A 13925-nucleotide genomic window follows, 5' to 3' on the forward strand; every position below is an offset into this window, starting at 1 on the left:
AACTCACCATGTATGATATTTCACCATGATTATGTTATGGGAAAGGCTCCATAGAAATCATTGGTTGATGGAAATTTATGGCACAGTAGCTAGCCATGGTCATGGTTTCAAACCAGAACATGTAAAAGGGGCTTTAGTATGACTTCAGTCATTAATGATACCATCTTATATTTTTTTTATGTTTCAAACATAACACATTTTTGAAATATTTATTGTAGTAATATGAACCAGAAAAGAATTAAAAAGTTAAAAATAATTTAAACAGAAATGTAAATATTTGTATTTTTAAAGAAATGTATGTGTAATCAAGGCAGTATAACATTTCTTTCATTACTTATTTTGTTGAAATAAGCTGTCTTATGGAATATCTTGTATAAATTTATAATATATATATATATATATATATATATATTTTAAATATATATATTTATTTTTTTCTGGTAATGTTACACACACTCCATTAAATAGAATTTATAAAAATTTTCAAAAATTAAGTTATAGAAAATAAGTATAAATATAAAAATATATTAATGACAAAAGTGTCTTCCTGTCTGTTGCTTTAGTCACTAGCAATACAGTAGAGTGTCGTTTATCCAAAAGCTGATCAACTGAAAGCTTTCCAGTTGGACTGTGTCGCACTGAATCAAACATTTTTGATACTAGATTAACTTCTAAAGTATAAATTTTTTTTGTTTTTATATTTTTCAATATATTTATTTTGTTTGTACAAAATAAAGAAATAATTTTTAACAATACAATAGCCACAATTATTATTATAAAAATTTTTGCTAGGCTTAAAATTGATGAAAATTTAATTCGAAGTGACATGCAATGGAGAAAAATTTTCACATGGGATAGGCTAATATATTTTTTCATACATAATCAGTTATCCGAACAACCCCAGTACCCAATTGATTCGGATAAATGACGCTCTACTGTATTTCAAAAACAGTTCTTACTTGCATAGAGGAACATTCACCCATTTTAAATTTTTCTGCAGAGGCATAGCTTAAAATAAAAGGTTGAAAATTGTAAAATAGGTAAATGTTCTTCTCTGCAAGTGAAAACTGTTTTTGGAATATTGCTGGTGATCTACAGGAAGACATTTTTGTCATTGATATATTTTTATATTTATATGTAAATACTGTCAGCTGAGTGTAATTCTAATTTTAATCAATTAGAAAATAAAATAATTAACTTTAAATAGTAACTTTTTTATTTTTGTTTATAGTTTTTTTTAATGCAAATAAAAGTAGTAATAAAAAGATTGACTTACATTAGTGTTCTAATTTTTTCCAAAAAGAAAGGATTCTGAACTTGGGGGTCAACATATATTCAAGACAATACAGTAATAATAATTGAGTTTTTAATGTTAAACAATGTTATTGTTTATTTATATGTTTAAAACAAATTTAGGCAGAAAAATTGCATGAATAGGTAAAAATGAAACATGCAAGGTAAAATTGAACTGTGTTTAAATAAAAAAATTACAACTTTTTTGAAATTCATATTTACATAAATCAAGATATAGACCCTTTATGTTTTAGTACTGTGTTTTATAAAACAATACAAATTTTTGAAATTTAATTTAAAATATTCTGCTAAAAAAATATTACAAATAAAGACTATCACAAATAAACTGCAGCCTTTTCAGCTACAGGAACACAAAGCATAGCAGAATCAATCATTTATTTGAGGCTCTTTTCTGTTCAAAAATTTCTTGCAAAGTTTTTGACTTTCTTCCTTCCTTTATTTATAATATTTTTATCCTCTGATATCAGCTATATCTTTGTACTACTCAAATTACAAAAAGTTAATTTCAGTTCTGATTATTATGTTAATTAAAACTTTATTAATTTCAAAATAATTTCAGGCGTATTCAGACATTAGAAGACGAAATCAAGAAAGTTCAAGGAAATTCTTCATTAACTAGATCAGAAAAATATAATATCATTAGAGAAAAACATACTGTATTTATGAAACCGGTGAGTGAATTAGTTGTAAGATTTAATGTAATAAATTTTACGTTGTAGTATTTATTTATTTTAAATAAATGCTTTTAATTTGGGAATATATTGAAGTGTTGAGAAGCACTTTTATGATAAGTTGTTGCATCTGTTTGCCACAACTGACATTTGATTAAAAATAATTTAATAACTACTTAAGTAGTATTAAGTATGTAAATTAAAAACTAAATATATTTATTAGTATATTTAAAATATAATGTGAAATTTGTAATTATTATATATTTGATTAATATAAAATTTTCCTATTTTATTATTAGACAATGTTTGTACTAGAACAATTGCAAGCTATTAGTTCTCAAACTCCAGAAACTCCTCATGAGCAATGGTTTCAAGATACTTTTGGTAAACACATAGAAGATATTCTGCAAAAATTTAAAAATCCTGTAGATCCATCTCGTCCACAACAAAGTTGGACGCTGTATAAACAGGTGCAGACAGTTTTCTTTGTTTTAATATGCAGTTATTTCTTAAAAATTTATAGTGACTGTAGACAATGTAATTTCTGTCTTAGCTGTATTATAAGAATTTGTTGTTTAAATAATTTTGTATAGAATCTTAATATTTATATTATGATTAGGTTCATTTTATTAGTTGAGTATTTTCTCAATGTTTTCAGCATAAAATAATTACAATTTTGACAATTTTTGTGATATTTTAAAACTTTTAAAGAAGAAAATTAACAATTCAATAATAATAATAATAATGAGTGATAAAGAAAATAGAGAAAGTAAATAAAATTGCTTCCAAATACATATAAATTCACACATTATAACAATGACATAAGTTTTTATTTAAACGAACTGATCTGTCAATTGCCACAAGCTTATTATACTTATTCAATTTTTATTAATTATGATTTGTTCTGGATTAATTTTATTGTTGTTTTTTTATATGTAGTTAATTTAATTTAAAAAGAGTACAATGATTAGAATAAAAATGAATAAAGACTACTTATATACGTGGGTCGTTCAATAAGTCCTTAGAAAATCCAATAGATGGTGCTCGTAGCATCAAAATTGGCACGTTTTTAGTAAGCATCATGGCTCACTGGACAATTGTGAAAATCTCAGTCATATTCATCGCATGGTTTAATTTTTATTGTCGATTGAAGCAAGAAACTTTTGTTTATTTAGAAAAATGGAAAAAAGTGAGTTTTGAGTGGTGATTAAACACTTACATTTAAAAGGCTTAACACTGAAAGAGATCAAAGCTGAGTTGGATGAAGTTCACGGCACATCTGCTCCTGTGTTTGCAACTGTTTACAATTGGGTAAATGAGTTCAAACGTTGCCGTACATCCACAAAAGATGAACATCGTTCGGGACGTCCAGTGGAAGTGACTACTTCCGAAATTATTGACAAAATCCACGATATGATTTTGAGTGATCGACGAATCAAAGTGCGTGAAATAGTTGAGGCCACAGGCATATCACAAGGTACGGTTTTTTCTATTTTGCACGAAAAATTGGGTGTGAAAAAAATCTCAGCAAGATGGGTGCCGCGTTTGCTCTCAGTGGAGAATAAACGTAATCGTGTGGTTGACTTGTTAATTACGGAATTAAAGTTTGAATTATTACAACATCCACCGTATTCATCAGATTTGGCCCCCAGTGACTTTTTTTTGTTTCCAAACTTAAAAAAATGGTTCGGCGGACAACAATTCATGTCGAACGAGGAGGTCATCGCTCAAACAGATGCCTGTTTTGAGAACCTTCCAAAATCATACTTTTTAGATGGCTTAAAAAAGTTTGAGAAATGCTTGGTAAAGTGTATAGAGCTTAAAGGAGATTATGTTGAAAAATAAAAAAAATCTACTTAAAATAATTTGTTTTTCTATCTTTTTCTAAGGACTTATTGAATGACCCTCGTATCTTAGAAAAACTTTTATTTAATGCAAATTTTTTCTGAAATTTAATATGGGTATGTATTATTAATTGTGAATTTATCATTGTAATGAAATTTGCATCAATGGAAGACATAATTGGGTATACAAAAAATGGGGGGAATAACAGGTTACAATGTAAAGCTCAGATTACAGTGTTATGTGAACTACTACTAATGAATGAAACAAACACTAACCAAACTAAAATATTTTCCTCGTCATACTACATGATACAAACTAAGTTACAACAAGATTAGTTAAAAATGTTTCTAACACTAGATGTGAAAAGTTGATTGGTTGAACAAACCAAAGTTTGGCAAAAAGCAAGCATTCTCAATTCCTAACAAACTGGTACATTCATTAGGAATTAAGAAAAGGATGAATTGACAGTTTGTAACCACTTTGTAGCAGTTTTATCCACATTGGCATATAAATGCCCATGTGAACCTAGTATAAATTCTTCTTCAACTAATAGAAACATAATTTTAAAAAAGAAAAAAATGGATCATAAAAATGTCTTTTATTATAATTTTAATGTTTGGATATTCCCATTGATTGCAATTTCAGATAAACAGATTTCTGTATTATTGATATACTTGATTATTTGTCAGTCAAATTTCAAAGAAATTTTCAAAATAAAAATTCTGGATACCAGAGTTCACTATTGTGTTCAAACAGTATAATTGGCGCTTAAGCAGATAAGCTTTACAAAATACGTAAATATTTCATATTAAATAATAATTCATTTTCTCAATTTTATTATCATCATTAAAAATTAAAGAATATCCCTGGTTTAGTTTATTATTATTATTATTATTATAATTGTCATATTATAGCATTTTAAAAAAGCTTAAAATGCATAATTCGTGACTCATAAATCAAATATTCTTATTTTCAGATTCTTTTGATTTTGAAATTCAATTTCATTTTTAAATTTAATATTATAATTTTATTATTTAAAAATATAACAACACTTTTATCAATTTGCAGTTACATCAAATGTTACAACAAAGAATGCAGCAACAGACTAGATCTCATCTATTGATGGAACAAATTAGTCCAGTTTTGTCTTCTCTTAAATGTACTCGTATCCCGATGCCAGGGACAAACATTAAATCTGTACAAGTGATTACAATAGAATCTGTCCATAATAATGTCTCGATTTTGCCTACTAAAACAAAGCCTAAGAAACTTGCATTTATTGGTTCTGATGGGAATAAGTAAGTATAATTAAAACTGAAGAAAAACATCTTTAGAATGTAAATGATAAATTTAAGTTTAATGAGTGTTAAATTTATTGCTATTTTCCTTCTTGCCTATTTAATTTAAATTTGAAAAATCTCTAGCTTTGAAATTAAAATTTTATTAGTGGTTTTTCCTGTCTCCCATTAATTAAACATATTAATAATTTATATTTATTCCAAATCAACAGCATTTCTGATTTTTAGAAATTATTATAAAAATACAATGAATTCTGTCATGTATTTTAATACTTGATATACAAAGGATAATAAGGAAAAGTTTATACATAAATTTAGATTATGCATCTTAATACTTCAACTGTTGATTACTGTTCAACTCTGTAAAATATTAACTATGAAGTTATCAGAACTAGCTTTACTATGGGGAGAAAATGAAATACTATATTTTAGCTTGATATTGTTTTACCTTTATTTAAATACTTTTGCTAAAAATTAAATCCTTGTTTGGCAAATTTTTATAATCAATATCAAATATCTATCACAGTAATATTTAATCTCTCAAAAAATTAATTTTATTCAGAAAGAATCAAATTGGAATAATTTTATTTTTTAAGTGATTTAAACACAAGACCAGCCAAAGTTGCCTTAATCCGTTCAAGACAAAATCAGCAAAAGGAAGATTGTTTGACTATTTGCTATACAATTTCCTCTCATAGTCTGAGGGGTAAAAGCAATTTCATCTCCAGGTGCATAGAAACAAGAAATTTTTAGAGTTTAAAAAAGTTTAATATGTTGCATGTATTACTCATAACCATGTTATATTATTTTGTTTGTTCGTTTGTTTGTATGTATGTGTGGTATGCAGTAAAAACTGCTTAGGTAACCACCTGCATTTGATGAGCAAAATGGGCAAAAGTTTCTGGCACGGAATAGTTTATACATAGACTTCATATAAGTTACCTGTATTAAATGACCAACTGTGTAACACGACTGCAGGCATCGATTTTTGGTCAAAAATAACATACAACAACTGTAATAAGCAACTACTTAGTGCAAGTATATCTGGTCTAAATTTTTGTTCAAACCCATCTCAACATTTTCCCCTCATAATATAATGAGTTAGTCTAAACTCTTGTTCCCACCTTGAACCCACCTTGGGCACTTCTCCCACCCTTGAAATTAGGTGCAGGTGTTAATGAATTATTCTAGCTACAAAGGAAATTCATTTCAGTTTGTTTGAAAATATCCGAAAAACTAAAGAAATGCAAAGTGCTATGTTATCAGAGAAAGTGAAAGTGGTTTATCACAACAGCAATTAGCAGTGAAATTTAACTGTGGGAAAGTGTAATTTATTGCACTGTAGGCCTACAGTATTTTCCTTAGGGGTATAAAATATTGTACATGATACAATTAATCAGCTGATCACATCATTTGATAAAATTTATTTTATTTATTTTTTTGACGCTCATATACAGTACATGTGCAATAAATAGTTTCTGTATCAACCTACTTTATTTCCATGATATAAAAAAAATTATATCCAAGTAATTTTTGTATGCAAAATATTCAAAAAACAATAAACACATTAACACAAAAATCAGTTTTACAGGCAACCTTCCTTTTTCAATTTTATGATTGTCATTGATGATGAAATAGTATTATGAGAAGAAATAATAAAAATGTTTTATTATTATTTTTCTTGTTGTACTTAAGAAAATATTAAATATTAAAAAATACAGTAGTTTTAAAGTATTTAAAATAAGATTAAACCAACAAAAACCAAAACCGAACTGGTGGAGAGATACGATGTGCTTCTATATCAATGACGTAATACACATAACTGAGAAGCGAATGAAGAGAACCAAGTTGAATTAATTAAGTTGGAAAAAAGAAAGTCTTCATTATAATTGAGAAAATATGAATACTGTATTAATCTTTAAAATATTGGTATTAACTCAGTTTTATAAAATCACAATGATCCTTGTTAATTGAGTTATTTGGTAAGAATAAAATACAGTACCAATACAGCTCTATTGTTGAAAAAGTTTGCTTATTTTTGCTTACTTTGAGTTTTGCTTAGTAGAAATGGCTTGAAAGAGTGCAAAATATGTGCGGAAATACGGTTTTACAGCATCACTTGTTTTGGATGACCACCTGTCTAAAAAAGACCACTTTTTGAAAGAAACCATGTGTGGTCACCATAGACAGGTTTTACTGTATATTATAAAAATTATTATTTATATTAATCATCATAAATCTTTTTAAAGAGTATTCTTTTTAAAGGTACAGAAATTCCTTACCCACTTTTAGATGTATTAAATCTTTTAATTGATAGATAATAATTAATAGTAAAATAATTTTTTGAATTTATGTAAAAATGTTAGTTTTGATAGGATAAATAACTTAAAATTATAACTATCATCATTACATGTATTAAATTTCTTAAATTTATTTTTTCATAATTTCATATTCATTATGAATTCAAAACATCTAGTTATGCCATAATAAGAAAATTTTAAGTCATATTACAGCTATGTTTTTGATTCTTATACCTTTAAGAAATTATTAATATACATAATATACAAATAATAACCAATCTGTTCATATGGCAAGTGAAGGAAAGTTACAATAAAGGAATATTTTAATTACATATGATTGGTTACAAAATGTATTTAGTAAATTAATTTAAAATATTATAGTTTAGAGATTTCAATTGCCTATTAATTTTTTTAACTCTATAAATTGTAAAATCTTGACCCTGAAAATCATTAATAGAAATTTTTGATAAAGCAAACTAATTACTTTATTTTCAATTGTCTACTTGGACATTACTCATTAGTAGGACTTTATACTGGTATTTAAAATTTGATGCAATAATGAGATTTTTATTTGATAGTAGAAAGACTAGTGAAGATTTAATTTTAAAACAGGCTAACTTAATAGAAACAAACATACAACTTGAGGTTGAAAAAGAATTTAATAATAGTATAAATTATTTAGATATAACCATCAATAGAACTGATAATAAATTAGAATACAAAAAATTTATAAAACCTATGCAAATACCAAGGGTACTTGATTATAAATCTAACATTCCACAAGCTATAAAATTCAATATCTTCAAAATGTATATAGATAAAATTAAAAATAGAACGAGTAAGTTACAAGATCAAGATATAGAAATAGAACATGTGATAAAAATTGTTGGCTTAGGTAGTGTAATCCAGTGACCACTTGGCTTATTCTCATCTTTATTTTAGTTGATTATTTCAGTTGATGGTTATACTAAAAAAATTTTAGAAAAATAGTTAAGCTGGATTAATTGTAATAGCATTAAAAATAGAAATTTTGAAAAAGATAAAAAAATATGTAAATTTAACATATATACTGTGAGCTTAGCCAGGGTGGTAACCATGTTTTATTAATCAAAAACTGTCCACCACTTATTGGGCTCTGATCGCAAGTCAGCCTCTCTAAGTAGGATGGCTTCCTTAAGATTATTTTATTTATTAGATCCTCATGGATATCTAATATCAGAAGTTTGTGAAAACCTCTGAATGACGTTTTCTCCTGACACCAGTTAACCTTTAAGTAAATAGCTGGTTAATGCGCTTTAAACCTCGTGGAATAATGAGTGGGAGGGTCGCGAGTAAGTTTGAAAGGGTGCTGGATGGACTTGAGTCAAAGATGAATCCATTTAACATTAACAAACAAAATTTAATTAAATCGAAAATATAAATGGAGACTACAAATAAATTGATTATACATTTAACGATCTTAAATCTAAACTGACGCGAGAGAGAGAGCTTACAAATAATTCCCGTAATTTTTAGTACTTCATCCGAGCAGACTCGATGTCTTTTGATGTCTTCTATTTAAAAGTTCATACTTCTTCTATGGGTACATATATAAATCTTTAGTCTTCAACTTTGTATAGGCAGACATATTGAGGCCTTTAGTCAAATATATTTGGAGAATTCCAGGTTGACTTCTGCTTGGAGAGAAAAGTTCTGGTCGAATTTCTCGACTGTATATATGGAGAACTCCTAGCTTGTTCTATTTGCATGGAAGCCTTCGGTGAACTCTCCGATTTGGGCGTGAAGCTTGATATTATTCTTCAGTTTCACCCAATCAAATGATTACAATCTTACATCATAAAAGCAGTAGAAAGGGGTAAAAATCGCTCAATGACACAATAACAAAGTTGATAATAACGATCTTTCTAACGGAAGCTAACTTCCTTTTTAACTGAAGAGGGTTAAAATCCTCCCTCTACAAAATTGACGAATTTAAGATATTTCTGGTCCTTCCTAAGTTAAATTAATATAATATTTGGTTCAGAACATCATCTAACAACAGATTGTATACAAATTAGGACCTTTTATGGTTATTATTAACAGTTTGATGTTAAAGAGGGGCAAAATGACATCATTGTGTTATTGTTTATCACATCAATTTCCTGTCAACACTTCCTTCTAGATTCTGACACATTTTGTCAAGTAGAAAATATTCAAATAATAATTTAATAATAAATTTAATAAAGTATAATAATTTTTACCTCAACCTTTAAGTAGTTTAGGGGGCAAAAAAGGGGGAATCTGGCTCTCACAATATCTAAAATTTTTGAAAAAGTTAAAAATATATTAAAAGAGAAAGTTAATCTAATACCAGAAAAAAATAATTTATTTAAATGTTATTTATATCACAGGTCTGCCAAAAGAATTAATTTAATGGAAGAAAAGGAAATAGTTTAGTCATTTAATTGTAATTGTGATCCAGCAAAAACTTATATAGGAGAAACAAAAAGGACTTTAGGAATTAGAATAAAAGAAAACATACATGCAATAAAAGGGAATTATGCAAATTCTGCTGTTGCAGAACACTGTAATAATTACGAATGCCAAATTGATGTAAATCCAATAAAAATTTAAAAAAAAAGAGTGTAATAATTACAAAAGGCAATTATATGAACATATAAACATAAAAAAAAAGAAATAAACAGAATAAATAACAATTTAGGAAGAATAATCCACCAATCATGGGACACCATACTGGATGACATTTACAAAAAGCAAACAGTATAAATGATTGATAGACTCACATTGACATTGATGATGTAAGTTAATGTTGAATGGAATCTCAATGTAAGTTAAAAATTATTGGTTGATATTGTAATTTTTCTTAAAAAATCATTAATTTATTGCATTTTGTTTTATACAGAAAAATAAATTTATGTAAATTAGTAATTAATAATTTTGGAAATATAATCCACTTGTACAAGGTATTAGGATACGTTTTTACTGTAAGATTTTTAAAAAAAAGTATTTTATTGTCAGGTATTTATTATACACAATATCATCTTTATTTAATTATTTTTAGTGGTTTGTGGTAATACTGTTGATGAGGGGCATGTTAGCTTGAAACACATATAAGTGTACAGAAAAAATTATGAAGACAGGTGATATAATAAAGAAAATTTGTTTTTTCTGAACTAACTCTCATTATTGTGTCAAATTTTAAACACCAGTATAAAGTTCTACTAATGAGTAATGTCCAAGTAGACAATTAAAAATAAATTAGAAGTAAGGATGGTAAGGCATTTATAATTACAAACTAACTACTGCTCCTCTAGCAATTCTTATTAATGCAAATTGGCTGTATTATTTTGGTACCTAGTGTACCAGAGGTTATCAAATATGTTCATACTCTGCAAGCTTAAAGACTGCAACTCTATAAGAAAAAAATGCATGCAGCCTGCTGGAAGCGTATGAAGTTCACTTGGGCTGCTCTCATTCAGGAGAGACTGCTTATCACTGTCTTAAAGAAATTAGAAAATATTGAATATCAGATTAATACTTCACTGAAATAGATAATATTGTTTTAATGTCAAATGTCACATTAAGACATGTAATGAGAAAAGAAAATTTTATTACTATAAATGCTGAGGTATAAAACAGTTAATCAACTAGATCATAAGGCATTTGTCATCAGTACTAGTGTGTCTGGTGTAGGAAAAATAGGGTCATTTAGTTCAGCTATTCAATCAAACATTTAATCGTTTATGTGACTGTCTTCAGATTTAATCGTAATTAATTATTAGAAAAATATAATAGTATATTTTATTTATTTTCAGATACACGTATTTGTTTAAGGGATTAGAAGATTTACATTTGGATGAAAGGATCATGCAATTTTTATCAATTGTGAATAATATGTTTATGAAGAACAAAAGGTAATTAAAATTATTACTATTAAAATTAAATATTATATTTACATAAAATGATTTTTAAGATTATTTTATGATAATGCATTGGTAGTTGTTTGATTTTCATTTTCATCATGATAATACGCAGTAAATGTATGTCATCTAATTTTTATTCTTATACACATTTCTAATTGAATATTATTAAATGATTTATGTTTACATGGTACAACAAAAAATATCAATTTATTCTTATTCATTTGGCATTGTACCAAAACCTTTGATGTGCAGAGACAATCATCAGAAAAACTAAAATAAAATATAATAAAGAACAAATTACAAAAACGAACAGATAATATACATAAGAAATGCTATAAATATGCTATGTAATTAACAAATCAAATATAAATGTAAATTATTTAGCATTAACTTGGGGAGAACTAACCAAATATATAATTAATTAAAATTAATAACAAATTGAAAGAGTAAAAACAGAAATTAATGTTAGCTATGTAATTGTTAGCAACATTAAAATTTTTCTTGAACTATTAGATATAAAAAAAATTCAAGTTACATATATTAAAGCTGATGCATATTTATATCCACTACTTAAAATTATCTAATTTTTCAATTTCATCATAAAAATTTTTATATAAAAAATTTACCTTTTCTCATGTCATTAAAGTATTATATTGAATAATCTATAGTTAAATTTGAAATATGACAATAAAATTATAAAAAGGTTTAGAACTTTCAAATCAAATAATTATGCAATTTTTTAGTAATAACAACAACACATAACAAAAATGCAATTCCATATTATTTAAATAATGTGGAATTGCATTTTGTTGTTATGTGTACTTTAAAAATGTCTGAAAAATTTAATACCTAAATTAAATTGAAGGCAGTTCAGTAATTAAGACTTTATTTATTTACTTATAGTTTTGTCATATCCAAGTTCAAAAATATCACTGAATGATGTTTTTATAAATAATTAATTATTTTACTTTTTTTAAATTCTGTTTGATGCATTATAAAATAAATATTTATTTAAATACTATTAGACAGGGGAAAATTGTTTACCAAGCTCGTCATTATTCTGTAACGCCACTGGGGCCACGTTCGGGATTGATTCAGTGGGTGGATGGTGCCACACCGCTATTCGGTTTATATAAACGTTGGCAACAGAGAGAAGTTACTGCCCAAGCTTTAAAGAATCAGGTAAATAATTTATAAAATTTCTTATTTTATAGTAGTAAATTATAAAAATCTCTAATATTAAGCTTTTTACAGTACCTATTTTCATGTATAAAAGATTTCTTAATTGTCTTTTTGGACCTCAGTTTAAAATACAGTATAAAAGTTATTGAGAACCTGTAAGACCAGATTGTTGAACATTTTTATACTTTACAAAATTATATGTCTGAATATTTCATTTTTTTAAATCTTTGTATGCTCCTGCATGCTTTTAATCTATTTGTGTATGCTAAAACACTCCCAATACAAAGCAGGTTGCCCTAACAAAATGAGACATTGCTTTTGATCCCATCAAACATGTAGCAACTTTCATTGCTGCACCCCATACTTTTTGAGTGAATTCCTGCCTGGGATTTTCAGTGAACCAAGTACTTAAATTCTAATTTGCAGAATCCTAGCTTTTCAGACAATTTTAGATTGTTGGGTACTTTTCAGTGGATTCCAGAATACTGGACATTCTAGATTATTGAGTGCTAAATTGATAAACTTCAGTAGTAATAAAAAAAGTCACTTATTTCAACTGTGTTTGAAAGCATCCAATAAGCATTTAAATTTTTAATTTTAATATTTTAATTATAATAGTATTAAATTATAATAAAGTAATTAGCTTATTAAAAAGTTATGTGACAATATGCAAAGTGTCTCATATTCTTCGGCACCACGGGACTGAAGGGTTGACACCACATTTGCAATGATTAGTTTGTCAGGACTGACACCACTGTGTCTTTCCAGTCTACACAGAAACCTAGATGGTCACTACTTTCTTCTTTTTTAGTGCAAGCGGTTGCATTGTAGGTACTTAGTTCTGACTTGAAAGATAGCATGAGTTGAGGAAGTGCACCAAACACAAATCTAACAATACCAAATTTCTGTTTATTTACTGTAACTACCAAAATGTATACAAGCAGGACTAAAATCTTATATTTAAAGCTTTGTCCTCGATGTTAACTAGTTTGCGAGTTTGAAGTTGAAGAGAGAGAGTTTACATATAAGATATGAGATACCTGGTAAGGGATCTGAGGCAAATTGAAAGCTTGATGGAGTTCTCTTTTATGGAGTTCATGAAGGATCACTAAGGATGGAGGAAGGTATCCGATCATTGAGGCAACTCTGACTAGGGCAAAATTTCAATGGCGGCGGATTCTCAGACAAATGAACTGTCCCCTTTGTCGGTGGACAAACTCCTCATAAGACAGATGAACTGGTGTAGTCATCAGTCATTGCCTTTTATTGGGAGTCTTTCCTCTTCTCCCTTGCCCATTTGGCAATGTTGCAGCGCCTATTACCAATAACAATTTTTCGTCACCAAGTTCCTGGTGACACATTTGATGTATCATCTTGAAAGGGAAATGACTC

General features: G+C 27.3%; 1 protein-coding gene across 1 annotated transcript in view; it reads left to right on the forward strand.

The window, feature by feature from the left end:
• The window catches only part of nonC (serine/threonine-protein kinase Smg1), a 157467-nt gene that overhangs the window by 90532 nt on the left and 53010 nt on the right, over positions 1–13925 (forward strand). Inside the window, exons 41-45 of the mRNA XM_067274716.1 lie at positions 1874–1985; positions 2285–2455; positions 4899–5128; positions 11244–11342; positions 12377–12533. Of these exons, the coding sequence (XP_067130817.1) occupies positions 1874–1985; positions 2285–2455; positions 4899–5128; positions 11244–11342; positions 12377–12533 (769 nt within the window). The remainder of the gene's footprint in view (positions 1–1873; positions 1986–2284; positions 2456–4898; positions 5129–11243; positions 11343–12376; positions 12534–13925) is intronic.

The sequence above is a fragment of the Centruroides vittatus genome, unplaced genomic scaffold (assembly GCF_030686945.1).
Source record: "Centruroides vittatus isolate TY-2023 unplaced genomic scaffold, ASM3068694v2 contig_559, whole genome shotgun sequence".
In the NCBI taxonomy this organism is placed as follows: Eukaryota; Metazoa; Arthropoda; class Arachnida; order Scorpiones; family Buthidae; genus Centruroides; species Centruroides vittatus.